The following is a 22,771-nucleotide window of genomic DNA, read 5'->3' on the forward strand; positions in this document are numbered from 1 at the left end:
AGTTCTGGGAATGTAAGTCTCTGCCCACATTGCTCCCTGGTTCCTCTTTTTATTCGGACCTTTCTGAGAGGCTCTGCCCCTGACATTGAATGCAAACTTTTAGTCTTGTTTATTTATTTTCTAGATTTCTTAAGATTCTCCAGCCAGTCCATTATCCAAAAGAGGTTAAGAACTACTTGTCTCAAAAATAGCCTAACCTTTGAAACCCAGACAAACGAACAAAACTCCTCAATTTTTAAAATCAGAATCCTCTTATTTAAATGGTAAGATCTTTTGGACTTGCAATTTAACTGAATATTGAAAACTCTTTAAAATGACCTGCCATTTTTTTTCCCAAATGGGTAGCCTTGAAATTCTTGTTTCCTTTATTTGCTTCCACTCTATCCCTATTCTAGAATACGTGCACTTAAAAAAAGGACACTGGTCGTACTGAATTGGCAGTGGTCTAACCCTTCCTCCCCACCCCCTACTCTACAGCTGTGTGACCTTGTGGAAGTTCTTTCCCTCTCTGGTCCTCAGATTCCATATCTCTGAGATAGTAATTCCTATTTCTCAAGTTCTTTTGAGATTTAATTTTTTTTAATGTTTATTTATTATGGAGAGACAGAGAGACAGAGCATGAGCACAGGAGGGGCAGAGAGAGGAGGAGGCACAGAATTGGAAGCAGGCTCCAGGCTCCGAGCTGTCAGTACAGAGCCCAACGCGGGGCTCAAACCCACAAACCATGAGATCACGACCTGAGCCGAAGCTGGACGCCCAACCGACTGAGCCACCCAGGCACCCCTCAAGTTCCTTTAAGCTTTAAAAGGCTATGGTTTTTCTCATTCCTGTTCCCCACTTCCTGCCCAACTGTCCCCAGAATATTTTAATACCCAATCTCCAAAGTTGTTGTTATGGTGTATTGCCTATTCTGTTAGAAATAAAATGAAGCATTTGCTTATTTTTAACTAGGACAAACCCAGTACTTAGTGAGCATAGACTCAGACTCATTTCTTTCCTTGTTCTGTTGGCAGCTAACTTTTTATTCTGTCATCATGGTGAATAGTGTGTGTCTAATAATACTTAAACCAATACAAAAACTTTAAAATAAAAAAATCTAACTTTTGGCTCAGGTTAAGTGGTCAATTACAGATCTGCACTGATAGTTTATAGACACTAGATGGCGATACAATTGCACCAAATAATAAACATTTCCTTGATTGGTCCAGCATTAAAATCCCAATGATTGAGGCCAGAACAGGTTAATACATTAGTTAAAGGAAAAAAGTCAAATATAATCAGGTGTTGGAGTGTTAGCTAACACTCTGAATGTGTTCAGTAACCTGATACTTATTGAAAGAACAGATTGTTAAACTAGAAATTAATTTATCCTGCTGTTGAGTCTATCTTTAAGCTACTTCTCAGGGCAAGAGTTGGCAATAACACATGATCCCTTAAAATGTATCTAATTCATACTTTTATCTCCATTTTTGGTTTTCATTTTTTTAAAGTAGCAATTATTTGGGATGGAGTTTGCCTCACATATATTATTCATAGATGAAATGCTATATTCTGATTAGGAGTGTAAGTCCTAAGACACTGGCATTTTAAAGGAGAAATGGCCGACTTACTGTAAGCTGTTGGCTGGGCCATTATTGACTGGCGGGATCGACTGGAAGCACTTTGTTAGTGGATTAGGTTGCCCTGGAAATGCCTTCCTGAAACTATAATGATGCACTTAAGGAAGCCCTCTGGGACCTGAGTAAAATGTCTCTTAGCCGGGAGTGTCTTCCCCTGAAGTCCTCTTGGGATGAGTTGGGAGCGGGCTGGGGACATCCGAAGAGATGCTTAGTAAAGAAACAGCCCCAGAAAAAGGTTGCAGGTAACAATTTCTATCAGGTAAGCGAAGATAATGACTTACTGATGTAAACTGTGGGCTTTCTGAGGGTATCAGTGCCTCATGCATGCTTTGGAAAGAGCATGGATAATTCCAGAGAGATTGTATTTATTTATTCATGCTGGGCATGTGGGGGGGGGGGGAGAGGGACGGAGAAGAGGGAAAAAAAGAGGGCATCTGAATGAGGACATGGTTTAATCCCCTTTGATTTTAAAGAAAAGCCACTTTGTACCTTGATTATTGGGGTTCATTTGGTGTGGTTTTTTTCTTTTAAAAAAAAAAGCTTTTAGAGGGGAAATTTGTCCTTCAGCAAAAATTCAGTGCATGTGCAGATTTGTTTGTGGATTTCCAAATGCATAATCACTTGTGTTTATGTCACCGCTGGGTTGGGGGGCTTATTTCTGGGGAATGGTGGTGGCGGTGGAGGTGTAAAGGCGGGAAGAAAAGGAAAAGCGAAGGCCCTTGCAAACTCCAGACTCGCGGACAGGACGCCCAGGGAAGTGGTTGCGCGGCGGCGCCGCGGCGCCGCGTCCCCGCGTCCCCGCCCCAAGCCTGGAGCTCGGGAGTCGCGTGCTGTGGCCAGTGCGCAGCGTCCCCGTGCAGTCCTGGCGACCTGTCACCGAGGACGACGTGACTCGGAGCTTCCTCCGCTTTCTCCAAGCCCTATTCCTTTAAGATGATGTAATAGTCATTTCCCTGGATGGTATCTTGCCTGCACTGCTGAAACAACAGCATCCGAACTGCACTGGGAACTGTGGAACCACCCAGCTCCGCCGCCAGCCGGAGAAGCCCGAGCTTGAGCCCCCCGCGGCCCCTCAGCGCTGCGGCGGCCGGGCCGAGCGGCTCGCGGCGGTTCCCAGCGCCTCCCACCTGCCTGCGAACATGGGAGTCCCTTTGCCCTTGCCTGGCAGGTGGGGTGGCTACCTGGGACCCCAGCAAGGCATATCTGTCTTTCTGTTTCTGGGCTTTCTGAAAGGCTTCTAAGTCCCAGTACCTTTTGCAACTCTTCTTTTGTTTTAAGGATTCTTTCTAAAGGTTCTCCCCCCCCTTCCCCCCCCCCCCCCACTGGAGAAGCTTTGTCTGGATATTTTTCTCTGCCTCGCTTCTTCAACCCAACCACCTCTCATCACGCTTTAACTTTTTTGTGACTTGTTTCAACTTGGGATTGGGAGTGAATACATACCTATATACATACATACAGATATACATTTATATAAATATTTATATATATATAAATATATTATTTTCTAAGAGCACATCTCTCCTGCACTTTTCATTGATACCTCTATCCTTTACCTCTTCGGGATTTGACAAGCTCCAGATGGTGGCTGTGGATTCTGACTGCTTTGCAAATGGGTATTTCTTCACAGGAGCTGGGTTTTCAGCACTAAGGTAAGTTCTGAGACTTCTTGCTTTTCCTGATCAGCAGGGAGGAAAAATCCCCTTTTAGAAGTTGAAAATCTTGTATCCCTTTTTAAGGCAGAAATACAAATAGAAAGATTTTTAATGATGATTGCTGGGGACAGAGGCATATGAATAAACATGTAGACACAAAATAGCTTGTGAGAAGCCATGATTTAGTTGAATGGCTGAAATCAGTAGTTCCAGGGCTGCTTATGTCAAATAATCTCTCCCTCCCTCCCTCCCTTCCTCCCTCCCTTATTCCCTTCCTCCCTCTCCCTCCCTCTCCTCTCTCCAGCGGTGTCTCTTTTTCTGACTCATGCTGGGTTTGAGGAAATAATTTTCTCTCTTTTCCTTCAGACGGACCTCTGAGTAACTGGGGACTTGGCCTGCCTTGCCTACTGAGCTTGGGGCAGATGCTCCACATCTGAGCTTGGGGCAGATCGGATGGAGATGAGTTGATTATATTCTATGAAGTAATAGCTCACCACCAGCCAGGGTTTAAACTACTTTTGCAGCATCACTTCACCTGTGGACTCTTCTAAATTTTGCTTGCTTGGGGAAAAAACTGGGGTAAGAGAGAAGGTCATTTTTAAGAAGTTAACATCCTTCTCCCTCTTTGACAAGTTGATGCAAAGGATAAGGCTGTGACTCCATTGGATTGCGCCTTCAAATCAAAATAGGAGAAGCAAAAGAAGACAGGGACAATGGCTTTGAGTGGAAACTGTAGTCGTTATTATCCTCGAGAACAAGGGGCTGCAGTTCCCAACTCCTTCCCTGAGGTCGTGGAGCTGAATGTTGGCGGTCAAGTTTATTTCACCCGCCATTCCACATTAATAAGCATCCCTCATTCCTTCCTGTGGAAAATGTTTTCCCCAAAGAGAGACACGGCTAACGATCTAGCCAAGGACTCCAAAGGAAGGTTTTTCATTGACAGAGATGGATTCTTGTTCCGTTATATTCTGGACTATCTCAGGGACAGGCAGGTGGTCCTGCCTGATCACTTTCCAGAAAGGGGAAGACTGAAAAGGGAAGCTGAGTATTTCCAGCTCCCAGACTTGGTCAAACTCCTGACCCCTGATGAGATCAAGCAAAGCCCGGACGAATTCTGCCATAGTGACTTTGAAGATGCCTCCCAAGGAAGCGACACGAGAATCTGCCCTCCTTCCTCAGTGCTCCCTGCAGACCGCAAGTGGGGCTTCATTACTGTGGGCTACAGGGGGTCCTGCACCATGGGCAGAGAGGGGCAGGCAGATGCCAAGTTTCGTAGAGTTCCTCGGATTTTGGTTTGTGGAAGGATTTCTTTGGCAAAAGAAGTCTTTGGAGAAACTTTGAATGAGAGCAGAGACCCTGACCGAGCCCCAGAAAGATACACCTCCAGATTTTATCTCAAATTCAAGCATCTGGAAAGGGCTTTTGATATGTTGTCAGAGTGTGGATTCCACATGGTGGCCTGTAACTCCTCAGTGACAGCATCTTTTGTCAACCAATATACAGATGACAAGATCTGGTCAAGCTACACTGAGTATGTCTTCTACCGTAAGTACAAAGGGTTCTTTCTATTTTTCATCTGTATCAATTCTCTCTACAGATGTTTGTTGTTTGCACGTTCAGTCAGTGTCTAAGGAATACTCTGGGTTTTGTTTGTCTGTTTTTGTTTTTAAACTCCTGAGGTATAGCTAGAATACTAGAGGCTATAATTTGGGTCTCATGTCTATCTAAGCAATTCTCATCTGTTTTATCAATGACATCACAGAATATTCAGAGGCCTCAGAAATCACAAGATGCAAATGATACTGGTTTAGGTGATATGGGGAATGAAAGCAGACATGTATGTCTGTTTGCCAGATATCGAGTTGTGAGGATAAGATGATGGTTAGAACTTGGCTGTTGGTCCACAGGAGACTGGCAGACTCAGAGTGAATGTGGTGGTGCTGTCCATTCTTTTATCGGAACTTTGGGATCTGTAAAGCCAGTTGCTGGAGACTTGCTTTCCTTTAGGGGCTTTGAAAACACAAATGGATTTAATACCAAATGATGTGGTCTTGCTTAGATAGATGGCAGTATAGGCTGATAAAAAGACCCCCTATCTGCCCCACCAAGTCTGAAACTTGCTTTTATAGGCTTTACAAATCTATCTGATTCTTTAGCATTTTGTACTGAGACTTGAGTTGCACTGCAGACTTCATTGTACTGAACTTTGTCTAAGATCCGTCTAAAAGGAACTAGATCTTTGAGAATTGTCAATCACAAGCAAGTATCTCCAGACAGCTGAGATGATAGAATTACTGACATCAAAGGAAATGGGAGGGGGTAAAAGGAATGGAAGCAGTTGTTCTGAAGCATTTTAAATAAGTACTTAGAGGTCAGTCCATTTGCTTAAATGATGACATAAGGTACAGATTGCTTTGTTTTATGAAATGGCATTGTTCTAAATAAACTTTAAGCCTTGATCTCTGGAGGGTGAACAGTAAATCAGTCTGTAAAGTTTAGTGCTTGATTTAACAGTTGATTTTTAACAAGGCCTGGGGGTTGGGTGAAGAGAATTCCATAAGAAATGTTTCCACTTTAAAATTCAGTTTCCTCTTATTTTAAGGTAAATCCATAAATTTGGGGGATTAAAATGTCTATTTCTTTTTTAAACATAAAAGTATGACTGAATGTCCTGGACTGATTTTTGCCTACAGTTGTGTTTATTCATGTGGAGATGGTTCTGGGAACCCTGGTTAAAGAGGCTAGTGGCAAGCTGAGTTGTTCTGTGCTGGGTTATGGCACATTTGATTTTTAGAAGTGAGGACACACGGATTGTGTGGAAAGGACAGCCTGTGGAGAAAAATGAAATCAGCTATCAGTTCAAAAACATATTGATGTGTAATAACAAGCATTATTTGGTCCAACAAACCTATCAATGGCCTTTATCTATAATCTATATCTTCCTCTATGATGGAGCTTAGTCACCAGATACCACCCCATGGGTGTTGAGATAAGACTCTAGCTTTTTAGCCTTCTATAAAGGAATCTGACATTATCCGTAATTCTATAGAACAAATATCTCTTCCTAACTTTTTGGAAAAATGCATCGTAGAAAGAGTTCAAATCTAGGTTTGTGATATTTACTTTGTTCTCCAATTTCTAATATTTGAAAACAGCATCTTAGGAAGCTTTAGGCAAGTAAATGAAAACACACCCACCATAACCATCTCAAAAAAGACCACATTAGATTTCTATCACTTGCTCATCTAAACAAAACCCAGAAATGTATTTGCCTGCTAGCTCAGTGACATTTGGGTGTTCATCAAAGACTCATCCGTCTAACACTATGTCCTCTGTAAATTGCTCTGAACAGGTTCTGCTCTGCTGATCATATAATTGCTTCCTTCTTTGTTGGGTTTCTGAGAGGTTGCTGAGGAGCAGTTTGCTCTTCATCACTAATGGACAGGCTAGCACAAGCACAATGCAACTTCATATTGCACAGCGTATATATCATATATGATATACTTCCCTTTGTATGTAACATCCAGAGCTAAGTATTAACTCTTCCTCTGTCTTAGGACCAATAAAACTGACAGCTGGCTTTCTAGGGTGCATAACAGCTTCTGTGCAGACGCTTAACCATAATTATTTAATTAGAAGCTGCCAACTGTGCCTATATAAGCATTAATTCATCAAGCTGTTGTGCTTGGGTTAATGGGCTGAAACTATGGGAGGTGCTCTAAAGCAGGAAGTTGACTATGCAAAGATGCTCTTCATCCAGCATTAGCCCTGCCCAGCCCTGCCTAGTGCTGCTTAGCCCTGCCTAGCACTGCCCAGCACGTAGCTCTGGTGTGCCCTGTGTGAGCAGAGCACTTGGAACCACCACCTGAGAGACTGAAAGGGGCAGCATGTGTCTCCAGGAGCACCTCCACATCCTTAAAAAAACCCAAAAAAATCAATCAGCCAAACAGCAAACAAAAAAAGATGCTCTTTGAGAGAAACTCAACATGCTCCTGGGTTTTAAAAAAATTGTATTGTATACACAAACTCCTTAGATCCAAAGAATTAACTCCAAACAATCAGACACTTCTAATAACCCAGGGATAATACAAAGTCATTCTTCCTGGTTCCATAACACAATAAAAAGTGAACAGTGAGAAATGAATACATTACATATGTTGGCTGACAGTCATGGGGGAGAACCCTTTCTTTCCCTGTTTGCCCTATTTTCTTACAAGTTTTCCAAGGGGAAATTGAAAGACCAAAATCTCCCTGTCAATTATTAACAGGTTAGATTCTTGTCTTATTTAATCTTAATGTAGACCTAGAATTGATGGTCAACATCAGGTAGACTGAGTGTTCAGTTAATGGAGAACTATGAACAATTAAAGTCAATAGGTGTTTGTATGTGTTGAAGAGGGTGGTAAGAAATGTGTTTGTCTACATTGCTTACACACCAAAATATGATACGTGAGATGCTATGGATTATGATTCATTTATCCCCAACTAGGAAAGTATGATTGATGTAAGAGCACAGAAAAGAAATGTCTAGCTAGGATTCCCTCACAAAGCATTATAGATATGTCCTTTGTTTTAAAACAGTGATAAGGTAGCTTTCCTTCTCTCCCACCCCACTAGGTAAATAATTACCTCTCTTTTCTCTTCAAGAATTACATAGAAGGCAATAACACAGAGAATGCCTTTTTGACTCACCTGTAAATGTAATGGGAGCTCAGTAATTTGGAAAAGAAAAGTCCTGATTTTGAACCAGAGATTCAGGAGCTCTTCACACCACTTAGAAATGAAATCACAGGTGCAGAAAAATAAATGAACCTTTTAGTTAGGCCATCTTCCAATGCCCAAGAGTCAGAAGATTGTTGTCGGTTGGAGAGAACTATAAACAATTTTTAAAATCCTACTCATGAGTGAGTTCCTTCAGATAAATGCCTGAAACACTCAAATTCAAAGGAATTTGCCTCTAATAAAACTGATAACATGACAAGTAGGGAGTTTAATTCATAGGATGCTACTTCAAAAACGTTCACTCTGAGGTCTGTGAATTATAGTAGAGACATCAACTCATCACCTTTTCAATAAATTGCTGCTTGTCAGTGTGTTTTAATCTTTCATCTCTTTACTTTTTTTCCTTAAATTTAAAGGGTCGTTTCCACAAAACTCTCTAAATGGCTTTATGTACTGTTAATCTTAAAAATGAAGCTGGCAGTTATTTTACCAGCAACAATGGGTTTATTCAGGAATAACAGAGAATTGCAATTCAGGACAAGCAAGCTATGGCAAAACCATAGGCAAACTCAAGAACAAAGAAGAAAAATTATCTTTTATAGAAGAGAGGGGTGGGGGTGGGCATTTGAGAAGGGCCGTTACAAACAAAAAACCCATTGGAGTAAACTAGGGGTTCTCAGTATAATGGCTTGTCATTGGCTAATTTGTGACAATCTCTTATTGGCTGGGGCTTTTGCCAGGGAGAGTAGAAAACGTTTCTTTCCTCTGCAGGATAGTAAAACAGTATGGACTTGCAAGGTCCATCTCTTCCTGTTGGGTCTGCAATTGATGACAAGTGTTTAGGTGTGAGAGCTTTCCATTCTGGGATCTGGATTCCACTTTAAATGAGCTTTCCTTTTGTAAAATTTTCACAGCACATAGAACTTTAGGGCTGTTGACTGAGACGGGGTATTGGAGAAAAGTCAATCAGAAAGTGATTACTCAGAATTCAACTGTATGACCTTGTATTGGGAAGACATATGTGGTTGTGGCCACCGTGAATAATTTACCCAACATTGACTTTGGAAAGCTTCAGTAAGAGGGTTTATTCTTAACAGGTAGCAATGCATCTATCCTGAAATTATTCTAGCTCTTTTTCTACTGGTTACTCAAAAGATACCAATGATAACTTTTGTTCTATTGCCCAGAGAGATATGATGTTGTCACGTTCAAAACGAAGTGACAGAGCAATGTAGTCAAAACTGTGAAGGATTGGTCTTTACTACCACCTACCTCTCCTCTTTCTGTGTTGTTTCACTGTCTTCTCCAGCTTAGATACTCTCTTTTGGTCCTGTTTTAGTCATTCCTGCTTTCAAGTTATTTCTCTCCATTGTCAGTAAAAATTCTCTTCTGCCATGTATTTAGAATACTTCTAGGGTAAGGTGTTACTTTTCTCAGGGGTTTTGGTACACAAGAAACCCTTTGATAGTTGTAGATCAGGTGACTTTGCATCTTGAAGAGAGTGCTCTTAAGGCATGAGGCTTTTTAATGTATAACTTAAAAATATAGCACAATTTAAATATAAGGCTTTATCATGAAGTCAAAGTTGACCCATGTGTGGGCAGATATGGAATGGTAATAGTGATGGCAAAGGGTAGGTGTATGGATGTAATTTTTAAAAATCTCTTTAAGGTGCTGTGCTCTGAGCATTGGTTTCAATATAACAGTGATATAAGCATGCTAGTAAAATATTTTCTTACACTATTTTCACTTTCATGCCAAACAAGATATGTCACTTGAGCCCAGCCCCTTGTGCAAATTCAGGTACCTTCTTCCTAGGTCTGTAGCATCACTGAATGAATTTGGCAGCAAAAGAAGTGTCGGTATGTGGGCAGAATGGGGAGGTCTCTGAGACTGCCCTTAAGTAGTGTCTCAACATGTTAAAAAATATGTATATATTATATGTATATTTATAAATATTATATTTATTTTATATATTTATATATAAATATAATATTTATAAATAGATAAATATTTATTATATATATTTATAAATATTATTTTATATATATATATATATATATATATATATGTAAATGGAAAGAGAAGACCAAATATGTTCCTGACAGCCTAATGAGGTTAACATTGTATCAAAGAAATTAGAAATGGAAATAGCTGAGAATGTGCCATTTGGAACACCTCCAACATGAATAATGGAGAGAGTATGCATCCAATATACAGAAGAAAGTTCTTCAGAAATGGACACATGGACGCTCAGTTTCTGCATCATAACTATTGTTCTTGTTCTTTGTTCTTGGCTATGGCTTTCCTCAAATGCTGTATTTCTTGGCAAGTCAGTTAAAAAAACTTCACGCAGAAATTTTCAGATGCATCCAAATGTAGACACCAAGTTCCAATAATTACAATTAACATTACAAGAGCAATCTTGTATTATAGATATTCATACCTACTTTCCCTTCTGTCTGCACTGCGTTATTTTGTTTTTTTGTTTTTTTGTTTTTTTTTTTTAATTTTTTTTTTAATTTTTTTATTTTTTATTTTTTAATATATGAAATTTACTGTCAAATTGGTTTCCATACAACACCCAGTGCTCATCCCAAAAGGTGCCCTCCTCAATACCCATCACCCACCCTGCCCTCCCTCCCACCCTGCCCTCCCTCCCACCCCCCATCAACCCTCAATTTGTTCTCAGTTTTTAACAGTCTCTTATGCTTTGACTCTCTCCCACTCTAACCTCTTTTTTTTTTTTTCCTTCCCCTCCCCCATGGGTTTCTGTTATGTTTCTCAGGATCCACATAAGAGTGAAACCATATGGTATCTGTCTTTCTCTGTATGGCTTATTTCACTTAGCATCACACTCTCCAGTTCCATCCATGTTGCTACAAAAGGCCATATTTCATTTTTTCTCATTGCCACGTAGTATTCCATTGTGTATATAAACCACAATTTCTTTATCCATTCATCAGTTGATGGACATTTAGGCTCTTTCCATAATTTGGCTATTGTTGAGAGTGCCGCTATAAACATTGGGGTACAGGTGCCCCTATGCATCAGTACTCCTGTATCCCTTGGATAAATTCCTAGCAGTGCTATTGCTGGGTCATAGGGTAGGTCTATTTTTAATTTTCTGAGGAACCTCCACACTGCTTTCCAGAGCGGCTGCACCAATTTGCATTCCCACCAACAGTGCAAGAGGGTTCCTGTTTCTCCACATCCTCTCCAGCATCTATAGTCTCCTGATTTCTTCATTTTGGCCACTCTGACTGGCGTGAGGTGGTATCTGAGTGTGGTTTTGATTTGTATTTCCCTGATAAGGAGCGACGTTGAACATCTTTTCATGTGCCTGTTGGCCATCCGGATGTCTTCTTTAGAGAAGTGTCTATTCATGTTTTCTGCCCATTTCTTCACTGGGTTATTTGTTTTTCGGGTGTGGAGTTTGATGAGCTCTTTATAGATTTTGGATACTAGCCCTTTGTCCCATGTGTCATTTGCAAATATCTTTTCCCATTCCGTTGGTTGCCTTTTAGTTTTGTTGGTTGTTTCCTTTGCTGTACAGAAGCTTTTTATCTTCATAAGGTCCCAGTAATTCACTTTTGCTTTTAATTCCCTTGCCTTTGGGGATGTGCCGAGTAAGAGATTGCTACGGCTGAGGTCAGAGAGGTCTTTTCCTGCTTTCTCCTCTAAGGTTTTGATGGTTTCCTGTCTCACATTCAGGTCCTTTATCCATTTTGAGTTTATTTTTGTGAATGGTGTGAGAAAGTGGTCTAGTTTCAACCTTCTGCATGTTGCTGTCCAGTTCTCCCAGCACCATTTGTTAAAGAGACTGTCTTTTTTCCATTGGATGTTCTTTCCTGCTTTGTCAAAGATGAGTTGGCCATACGTTTGTGGGTCTAGTTCTGGGGTTTCTATTCTATTCCATTGGTCTATGTGTCTGTTTTTATGCCAATACCATGCTGACTTGATGATGACAGCTTTGTAGTAGAGGCTAAAGTCTGGGATTGTGATGCCTCCTGCTTTGGTCTTCTTCTTCAAAATTACTTTGGCTATTCGGGGCCTTTTGTGGTTCCATATGAATTTTAGGATTGCTTGTTCTAGTTTCGAGAAGAATGCTGGTGCAATTTTGATTGGGATTGCATTGAATGTGTAGATAGCTTTGGGTAGTATTGACATTTTGACAATATTTATTCTTCCAATCCATGAGCAGGGAATGTCTTTCCATTTCTTTATATCTTCTTCAATTACCTGCATAAGCTTTCTATAGTTTTCAGCATACAGATCTTTTACATCTTTGGTTAGATTTATTCCTAGGTATTTTATGCTTCTTGGTGCAATTGTGAATGGGATCAGTTTCTTCATTTGTCTTTCTGTTGCTTCATTGTTAGTGTATAAGAATGCAACTGATTTCTGCACATTGATTTTGTATCCTGCAACTTTGCTGAATTCATGTATCAGTTCTAGCAGACTTTTGGTGGAGTCTATCGGATTTTCCATGTATAATATCATGTCATCTGCAAAAAGCGAAAGCTTGACTTCATCTTTGCCAATTTGGATGCCTTTGATTTCCTTTTGTTGTCTGATTGCTGATGCTAGAACTTCCAGCACTATATTAAACAACAGCGGTGACAGTGGGCATCCCTGTCGTGTTCCTGATCTCAGGGAAAAAGCTCTCAGTTTTTCCCCGTTGAGGATGATGTTAGCTGTGGGCTTTTCATAAATGGCCTTTATGATCTTTAAGTATGTTCCTTCTATCCCGACTTTCTCAAGGGTTTTTATTAAGAAAGGGTGCTGGATTTTGTCAAAGGCCTTTTCTGCATCGATTGACAGGATCATATGGTTCTTCTCTTTTTTTTTGTTAATGTGATGTATCACGTTGATCGATTTGCGAATGTTGAACCAGCCCTGCATCCCAGGAATGAATCCCACTTGATCATGGTGAATAATTCTTTTTATATGCTGTTGAATTCGATTTGCTAGTATCTTATTAAGAATTTTTGCATCCATATTCATCAGGGATATTGGCCTGTAGTTCTCTTTTTTTACTGGGTCTCTGTCTGGTTTAGGAATCAAAGTAATACTGGCTTCATAGAATGAGTCTGGAAGTTTTCCTTCCCTTTCTATTTCTTGGAATAGCTTGAGAAGGATAGGTATTATCTCTGCTTTAAATGTCTGGTAGAACTCCCCTGGGAAGCCATCTGGTCCTGGACTCTTATTTGTTGGGAGATTTTTGATAACCGATTCAATTTCTTCGCTGGTGATGGGTCTGTTCAAGCTTTCTATTTCCTCCTGATTGAGTTTTGGAAGAGTGTGGGTGTTTAGGAATTTGTCCATTTCTTCCAGGTTGTCCAATTTGCTGGCATATAATTTTTCATAGTATTCCCTGATAATTGTTTGTATCTCTGAGGGATTGGTTGTAATCATTCCATTTTCATTCATGATTTTATCTATTGGGGTCATCTCCCTTTTCTTTTTGAGAAGCCTGGCTAGAGGTTTGTCAATTTTGTTTATTTTTTCAAAAAACCAACTCTTGGTTTCGTTGATCTGCTCTACAGTTTTTTTAGATTCTATATTGTTTATTTCTGCTCTGATCTTTATTATTTCTCTTCTTCTGCTGGGTTTAGGCTGCCTTTGCTGTTCTGCTTCTATTTCCTTTAGGTGTGCTGTTAGATTTTGTATTTGGGATTTTTCTTGTTTCTTGAGATAGGCCTGGATTGCAATGTATTTTCCTCTCAGGACTGCCTTCGCTGCATCCCAAAGCGTTTGGATTGTTGTATTTTCATTTTCGTTTGTTTCCATGTATATTTTAATTTCTTCTCTAATTGCCTGGTTGACCCACTCATTCGTTAGTAGGGTGTTCTTTAACCTCCATGCTTTTGGAGGTTTTCCAGACTTTTTCCTGTGGTTGATTTCAAGCTTCATAGCATTGTGGTCTGAAAGTATGCATGGTATAATTTCAATTCTTGTAAACTTATGAAGGGCTGTTTTGTGACCCAGTATATGATCTATCTTGGAGAATGTTCCATGTGCACTCGAGAAGAAAGTATATTCTGTTGCTTTGGGATGCAGAGTTCTAAATATATCTGTCAAGTCCATCTGATCCAATGTATCATTCAGGGCCCTTGTTTCTTTATTGACTGTGTGTCTAGATGATCTATCCATTTCTGTAAGTGGGGTGTTAAAGTCCCCTGCAATGACCACATTCTTATCAATAAGGTTGCTTATGTTTATGAGTAATTGTTTCATATATCTGGGGGCTCGGGTATTTGGCGCATAGACATTTATAATAGTTAGCTCTTCCTGGTGGATAGACCCTGTGATTATTATATAATGCCCTTCTTCATCTCTTGTTACAGCCTTTAATTTAAAGTCTAGTTTGTCTGATATAAGTATGGCTACTCCAGCTTTCTTTTGGCTTCCAGGAGCATGATAAATAGTTCTCCATCCCCTCACTCTCAATCTAAAGGTGTCCTCCGATCTAAAATGAGTCTCTTGTAGACAGCAAATAGATGGGTCTTGTTTTTTTATCCATTCTGATACCCTATGTCTTTTAGTTGGCGCATTTAATCCATTTACATTCAGTGTTATTATAGAAAGATATGGGTTTAGAGTCATTGTGATGTCTGTATGTTTTATGCTTGTAGTGATGTCTCTGGTACTTTGTCTCACAGGATCCCCCTTAGGATCTCTTGTAGGGCTGGTTTCGTGGTGACAAATTCCTTCAGTTTTTGTTTGTTTGGGAAGACCTTTATCTCTCCTTCTATTCTAAATGACAGACTTGCTGGATAAAGGATTCTCGGCTGCATATTTTTTCTGTTTAGCACACTGTAGATATCGTGCCAAGCCTTTCTGGCCTGCCAAGTTTCAAAGGAGAAATCAGTCACGAGTCTTATAGGTCTCCCTTTATAAGTGAGGGCACGTTTATCCCTTGCTGCTTTCAGAATTTTCTCTTTATCCTTGTATTTTGCCAGTTTCACTATGATATGTCGTGCAGAAGATCGATTCAAGTTACGTCTGAAGGGAGTTCTCTGTGCCTCTTGGATTTCAATGCCTTTTTCCTTCCCCAGTTCAGGGAAGTTCTCAGCTATAATCTGTTCAAGTACCCCTTCAGCACCTTTCCCTCTCTCTTCCTCCTCTGGGATACCAATTATGCGTATATTATTTTTTTTTAGTGTATCACTTAGTTCTCTAATTTTCCCCTCATACTCCTGGATTTTTTTATCTCTCTTTCTTTCAGCTTCCTCTTTCTCCATAACTTTATCTTCTAGTTCACCTATTCTCTCCTCTGCCTCTTCAAGCCGAGCCATCGTGGATTCCATTTTGTTTTGCATTTCGTTTAAAGCGTTTTTCAACTCCTCGTGACTGTTCCTTAATCCCTCGATCTTTGTGGCAAGAGATTCTCTGCTGTCCTGTATACTGTTTTCAAGCCCAGAGATTAATTTTATGACTATTATTCTAAATTCACTTTCTGTTATATTATTTAAATCCTTTTTGATCAGTTCATTAGCTGTTGTTATTTCCTGGAGATTCTTCTGAGGGGAATTCTTGCGTTTGGTCATTTTGGAGAGTCCCTGGCGTGGTGAGGACCTGCAGTGCACTTCCCCTGTGCTGTGGTGTATAACTGGAGTTAGTGGGCGGGGCCGCAGTCCGACCCGATGTCTGCCCCCAGCCCACTGCTGGGGCCACAGTCAGACTGGTGTGTGCCTTCTCTTCCCCTCTCCTAGGGGTGGGATTCACTGTGGGGTGGCGTGTCCCGTCTGGGCTACTTGCACACTGCCAGGCTTGTGTTGCTGGGGATCTGGCGTATTAGCTGGGGTGGGTAGGCAAGGTGCACGGGGGGTGGAGGGGCAGGCTTAGCTCGCTTCTCCTTAGGTGATCCACTCCAGGAGGAGCCCTGTGGCAGCGGGAGGGAGTCAGATCCGCTGCCGGAGGTTTGGCTCCGCAGAAGCACAGAGTTGGGTGTTTGCGCGGAGCGAGCAAGTTCCCTGGCAGGAACTGGTTCCCTTTGGGATTTTGGCTGGGGGATGGGCGGGGGAGATGGCGCTGGCGCCTTTGTTCCCTGCCAAGCTGAGCTCTGCCGTCCGGGGGCTCAGCAGCTCTCCCTCCCTTTGTCCTCCAGCCTTCCCGCTTTCCGAGCAGAGCTGTTAACTTATGACCTCCCAGACGCTAAGTCGCGCTTGCTGTCGGAACACAGTCTGTCCGGCCCCTCCGCTTTTGCCAGCCAGACTCGGGGGCTCTGCTTGGCCGGCGAGCCGCCCCTCCGCCCCGGCTCCCTCCCGCCAGTCCGTGGAGCGCACACCGCCTCGCCGCCCTTCCTACCCTCTTCCGTGGGCCTCTAGTCTGCGCTTGACTCCGGAGACTCCGTTCTGCTAATCCTCTGGCGGTTTTCTGGGTTCTTTAGGCAGGTGTAGGTGGAATCTAAGTGATCGGCAGGACGCGTTGTGAGCCCTGCGTCCTCCTACGCCGCCATCTTCCGGAACCTCTCTTGACTTGAATCCATATTGTCTCTCTCTCTGTCAACCCTCCACTCCTCTCCTTCTTGTCTAATGCTGAATATGAGGATTTCTAAAACTTGTGACTAGATGCTTTTATTTCCTAGTGAACTGAGTTTCCAGCCTTCTGCCTGCTTCATGGCTTTTGGACTTGCCAGCCTCTGTAAATGATGTAATTCAATTTCTTAAAATCAAGTGATCTCTTTTTCAATCATTCTTTCTCTCCATCCTACTCATTCTGCTTCTCAGGAGAACCCTCTTCCGTGGGCCTCTAGTCTGCGCTTGACTCCGGAGACTCCCTTCTGCTAATCCTCTGGCGGTTTTCTGGGTTCTTTAGGCAGGTGTAGGTGGAATCTAAGTGATCGGCAGGACGCGTTGTGAGCCCCGCGTCCTCCTACGCCGCCATCTTCCGGAACCTGTCTGCACTGCGTTATTTTGAAGTAAATTTCAGACATCAATCATTTCATTCATCCACAAATACAATACTGTATGTTTCTAAAATAAAATGAAAATAAAATATAACACAATACTGTTATCACAGATAAAATTAGTAATTCTTTAATATCATCTAATATCTAATTGATGTTAACACTTCTTTAATTGTTACAATATTTTTTAAAGTTGGCTTCTTGAGTCAAGATTCAGATAAGGTCTATTGTCTTTGCTACTTCTTTTTTCATTCAAAATTAAAAAAAAAACCTGTATTTAAACCATATGCAACAAAGTAGCAAAATGTATATATTAAATTTTTTTTTTTTTTTTTGAGAGAGAGAGAGCGTGAGAGTGAGAAAGTGAGAGAGAGGGAGATAAAGAAAATCTTAAGCAGGCTCCAGCCCCACCAATGTGGGGCTTGATCTCATGACCTGAGATCATGACCTGAGCCAAAATTAAGAGTCAGAAGCTTAAATGACTAAGCCACCCAGGTACCCCTTAAATCTCTTTTAATCTCCCCTTCCTCCCTTCCTCCCTTCCTCCCTTCCTCCCTTCTTCCCTCCCTCCCTTCCTTCCTTCCTTCCTTCCTTCCTTTCTTCCTTCCTAGTTCCTTCTTCCCTCCCTCCTTCCCTTCCTTTCTGTTTGTTTGAAGAAAGCAAATTACTTGCCATGTTCAATATCCAGCATTCTGGTTTTACTTATACATCTATATGATCTTTGTGATTTCATTAAAACTTTTTTTTTTTTCTGAACCTTACATTTTCTGTGAATTCATTAGATCTGGACTCTAGATTCTAGTTTCTAGAGACTAGAATTCAGATTCAAGTTCAGTATTTCCATCAAGAAATCTTAATAAATGATGGCAAGTCCATTTTTTAAATTATTGAAGTGTAATTAACATACATTATTACATTAGTTTCAAGTTTACAACGTAATGATTCAACAGTTTAATACATTACTCAGTGCTCATCATAATAAGTATACTCTTAATCCCCTTTATTTCACCCAAGGCAAGTCCATTTTTAATTTTTAATTTGCTTTAGAAGGCAGTAAAAGAAACCCTTATTTTTCTTTCTAGTAATTTAAGAACTATTTAATATTCCATTATTGTTTTTATCATTAAAATGGGCTAATATCATGGGTGCAATGAGCTTACTGAGATGTACAGTGGGTCCCATAGACTGGGAAGAGGAATCATTTTGGGTGAGAAAGTTCCTCTCCTGGCTATTCACATTTTATATTCCTGGATTCTTTCAACTGTATTGAACTCCACTTGAACTCATCATTTGTATTCCCCCAAACCTGTTCTCTTCTTGTGTTCCTTATCATAGTAATTGGCATCATTAGTTACTCATTCTCCCAGGGGAGAATGAAGCCTGGGTGGCATCCCTGACTCTTCCTTCTTCCCAGCATATGGCAAGTCCCATTGGTTCTTCTTCATCTCGCTCAAGTCCATCCATTTCTTTCTATCACCACCGATGCTACCCTGGTCCAGACCACCAGCACTGCTTTTTGTTGCTTCTTAAACCTGGGAGCTTCCGAGTGAGATGAAACACTGTTATGGGGCTGACATGGGGAGCCTGATATGGGGCTAGATCTCACACATCGTGATATCATGACCTTAGCAGAAATCAAGAGTCAGATGCTTACTCGACTGAGTCACCCAGGCTCCCCAAAATGAATAGATTTCTGCATCCATCTACCAAATCTTAAAAGTTTATAAAGAGGCCTTAATGGGATTCAGTGACATAAACCATCCAGATGGTCTCAACACCATATCACTACCTCAAGCCTGTGTCCTTGGAGCACCTTCTGGGAGCAGGGAAGGCCAGCAGAAAGCACATTCCAAGGACAGGGGAGGGGTGGAGGAGCTTCTAATTTGCCTGGGTCCAGCTCATGTGTCAACCAGTGGCTATGTCCCCTTGATCACCTCTCCCAACACTTTTCTAGACTACTACAAAGAAACTTAAATTTTCCTCCCTACCTCAAATTCAGTGTAATCCCCTTTGGATCTCTTCTCCCTGCTGCAAAAATGGTGAGATTTCTGAAATGTGAGTTTGACCATGTCATTCCTGCTTAAAGTTCTTCACTGCCTTACAACTGCTCTTATAAGTTAAATGCAAACTCCTTACCAGGAATCACATCTCTTTATGAAATGACCATTGTTTCCTTCCTCAGAATCTTCTGTTGCCATCCTGCCCTTTGCATTTTTAGTATTAGCTATACTTGATTTCTTTAAGTTCCTGAATGCTGTTATATACTTGCTTGGTTTTGTATGTGATGTTCTCTATGCCTGGAATTCTGCCTCCATCTGCTTTGATGAACTACATCTTCAGGTCCCAATCTAGAGATTATCTTTTCTGGGAAGTCTTTCCTAGTCTATCGTATCTGGATTGGGGATCCCTTACCTTTGACCCGAGGACCTTATTCTCCTTTACTGTGGCACACATAATATTGTATTATAATTGATTATTTAATGGTGTCTTTAACATTACCTGTAAACTTTATGAAGATAGGAATTGTATCTGTCATGTTCGTCACAATACCTGGCACAGTATCTGGACTAAATGTAGGTCCTCCACAAATATTTTTCAGAAGAATGAGAAATAGATGCCCCCTACAGAGTTCTATTATGGTCCCTGATGCCACTGTTTGCATATACCATTACATTATCTCTTTACAGAACAACTAAAGAACAGCGATGGAGTGATGATACTTTAAATAATAACAACAGCATTTCCAAACTTCCTCTAAGTGCTTTGGGCACTCAGATAAGCACTTTACATACAAATTGGAAATCTTACCAAAAGATTTGCTCTTAGCACCTGCACCCACTGAGATGCTAGCTCAAAGGGACTGAGAAAAACACTTAGCAGCAGCAAAGGCTGTGGTCTCCTTTTAGTTGGTTCACCCAAGCAGGAGCAAATTGAAGGTGGGGTGTGGCCATGGTTTAAGGAACAACCTAGGAGGGACTCGAGATTCAAAAAAGTGCTTCAAAATAGAGAAAGTAGCTCCAGTAGGAAGAGAACTGTACCAGAATGCAAAGAATGTTATGAGACCAACAGGTTGTCTTCTTAATTCTCTTACCACTAAGGTATTCCATTTCCTCCTCCCTGCCTTCCTAGGCAGCAGAACATGGTAATTAAGGGCCTCGGTTTTGAGGTCCAGATTGCTCGAGGTTGAACCCCTAGCTATTGGGATCCCTGGCAAATTATTTTACTTCTGTGCTTCATTTTCCTCACCTGTAAAATGGAGGTAAAGACAGTTCCTGACTCATAGAATCGAATGGATTGCTATATATAAAGCGCTTATGACAGTGCCTGGCACCCGGTCAGTGCTGTGAAAGTGTTAGTAATTCCAGGATGGCTAGAAATACTGGACGGAGGAGACACAGTTGCTTTCTTTAAATAAACCACCTGATTCTTTCTGATACTCCCCTTGGACACTTTGCCCAGTATGTTGATTCTATGCATTTTGAAACAATCAAACAAACAGATCCACAAATATTTTTAAAAAGGAGATTCAAACTGTGCATTTTACTTGAATCTGAATATGTATAAAAGGAAATACCCCAAAAGCCTTCAAATTCTAGTAACTCTTTTCTTCCCCTGGCTATTCCATCATGGGAGTCATTAATAGTGCCTTTCCCTCCACTTTGTTTTCAACTTGTGGCTTTTCAGAACCTAGGCTGATATGAGGCAGAAATGAAATTTAAGAATACGACTTAAATTATATATTCAGTCACTGCAGAATTAGAATAACCTTTTATGAATCTCAACCTAGAGAATATTCTCCTTCATGGTGACAGAAAATGGTTATTGAGCATTCCACTGACAATAGGATCATTCAAATTGCTCCAAAAAAAGAAAACCAGACATTTCGCTCCACACTGAGTAGCTGAGCTGTGTGGCATTAAAAAGAAATCGGAGCATTAATGCAGGGCTGTAACCGTGTGACCTGCTCATGGGAAGAAATTGATACTTTCCACTTTCATTCATCAGTCACATTCCAAAGTAGAAAATTCATACCATTTTCCCACCCCAATTTATACTGATCTTTTATTCTGAGTGTATTTAATATAAAACGACTGTGAATTACTTCCATTGATGAAAATAGAAGGCAACCCATTATACACAACTTGATGGCTCACATAAGATGCCTTGGGTTTTGGGGCACCAGGGTGGCTCAGTCATTTAAGCGTCCATCTCTGGATTTCGGCTCAGGTCATGATCTCATGGTTCGTAGAATTGAGCCCCGTATGGGGCTCTGTGCTGAGAGTATGGAACCTGCTTGGGATTCTCTCCCTCCCTCTCCCCTGCTCTCTTTCTCAAAAATAAATAAATAAATAAACTTAAAACAAAAATAGATGCCTTGAGGTTGTTGCATATTGTGTTTTAGACAATATTGTAGACTGTCCAGGTCAACAGTACTGGGCAGTGAAATAGAGAAAAGGGGAGGTGGGCTCTAGTAATGGTGACTTTCCTGTAAAGGGGATCCTGGAGCAGCAGAGACTTTCTAGGGACTGGGATAAGAGCAAGGGGTGTACAGATGTTAGAGTTGCAGAAGCATACAATCAAAACCACGGGGAGACTTGAGACCTGGGGAAGCGTTACAGTTCTGAAAACCCCCTAATCACAAGGAGAGCTGGCCTATGATACAAAGCACAACAAACACTGTTTGGGAATCATGGCTCATTGTCTTACAGCATAAGTATTCAGTTATGTCAGGTGGAAAAACTTTCCTGTGGGCATTGTGTTTGCAAATTTGCACTGGAATGAAAATGGAAAATAGGATTCAGTTCTCATTAATTTGCTTTGTAGCCAGTGAGGTGAAATATCTTTGTTTCTTTAAATAGAGGGGTACCTGTGTGGAGCCTTACAACTTGCTAAGCTGCAATGAAATAGAAAACTGTCAATTTTGATTTGTGTAAGAAAAGTATGCATTAGAAAATGAGCAGTTTTGCTTGGCTTTTCTGGATAGGATAACCCTGTGGCATGGAGCAGTAATGACTAATGATATAATGTGTGATACTTTCAACATTATAAAGGCCCATATTGAATGCTCAATAATGTAAAATATTTGTTTGAAAAGATCTGATGGCTTCACACTTACTAAGGGACTGTTTTATATCAAGTACTTTTGTTTTGGTAGGATTGTCCAGTTGAGATGGATAGAAAATATCATATCTGTAGGCAAAAAAAAAAATTGATAACTTCATTCACAAAGTCCTCATGCTAATGATTTTCTAGTACTTTTCCACAATGTGCCAGGGAAGTGATTCACAACGTGCACAAGCCTCATTGATTGGAAACTGCCGGCCCTTCAAACCTTCTTTCGTCTGCATCCTTCCATACAGACAAGGCATATAGTGAACCATAATCTTTTTTCTAACAGATCTTGACATCCATTCATCAGAAGGGTCTTCACTAATAGGCAGATTTAGATCTAGCTCCAAGTTACTTATATAAAATTCTGTTCTCTGTCTTCTGTCTATGTGAGTAAATGCCAAGCACTGTGACCTTGCTATGCCCTTTGCTTTTGTGTATGTTAGGGTCTTAGACATCTCTGCAATGATTGGCCCTTATAATTATTCCATAAATGTTTATTGAACACCTACTATGCACCAGAGACTTCATGCAGTTCCAGGGATTCGCCTGTAAATAAGAAGCATATGGTCAATGCTTTCATAGAGCATATGGTTTAGGGAGAGAGTAGACTAGTAAATGGGCAATTTCGATCTAGTGTGATAGGGAAGTGTAGATTGATATGAAAATAGAGAAGGAGCTCCTAATCTGAACTTGGAGTGTCAGGAAATTAAACCAGGGCTTATTTTAATGCTTGAAGAGGAGAAAATGCTTAA

At 40.9% G+C, this 22,771-nt stretch overlaps 1 protein-coding gene across 2 annotated transcripts in view; it reads left to right on the forward strand.

The window, feature by feature from the left end:
- Positions 1-2,455: 2,455 nt before the first annotated feature.
- Positions 2,456-22,771, forward strand: part of KCTD16 (potassium channel tetramerization domain containing 16) — a 269,895-nt gene continuing 249,579 nt past the window's right edge. The window contains exons 1-2 of one of the 2 annotated variants that reach the window (XM_049648534.1): positions 2,456-3,268; positions 3,638-4,816. In XM_049648534.1, the coding sequence (XP_049504491.1) occupies positions 3,985-4,816 (832 nt within the window). In that variant the 5' untranslated portion in view covers positions 2,456-3,268; positions 3,638-3,984. Of the gene's footprint in view, positions 4,817-22,771 lie in introns of both variants that reach the window. The other variant, XM_049648535.1, reaches the window with a different exon arrangement.

This window comes from Panthera uncia (assembly GCF_023721935.1).
Source record: "Panthera uncia isolate 11264 chromosome A1 unlocalized genomic scaffold, Puncia_PCG_1.0 HiC_scaffold_17, whole genome shotgun sequence".
NCBI lineage: Eukaryota > Metazoa > Chordata > Mammalia > Carnivora > Felidae > Panthera > Panthera uncia.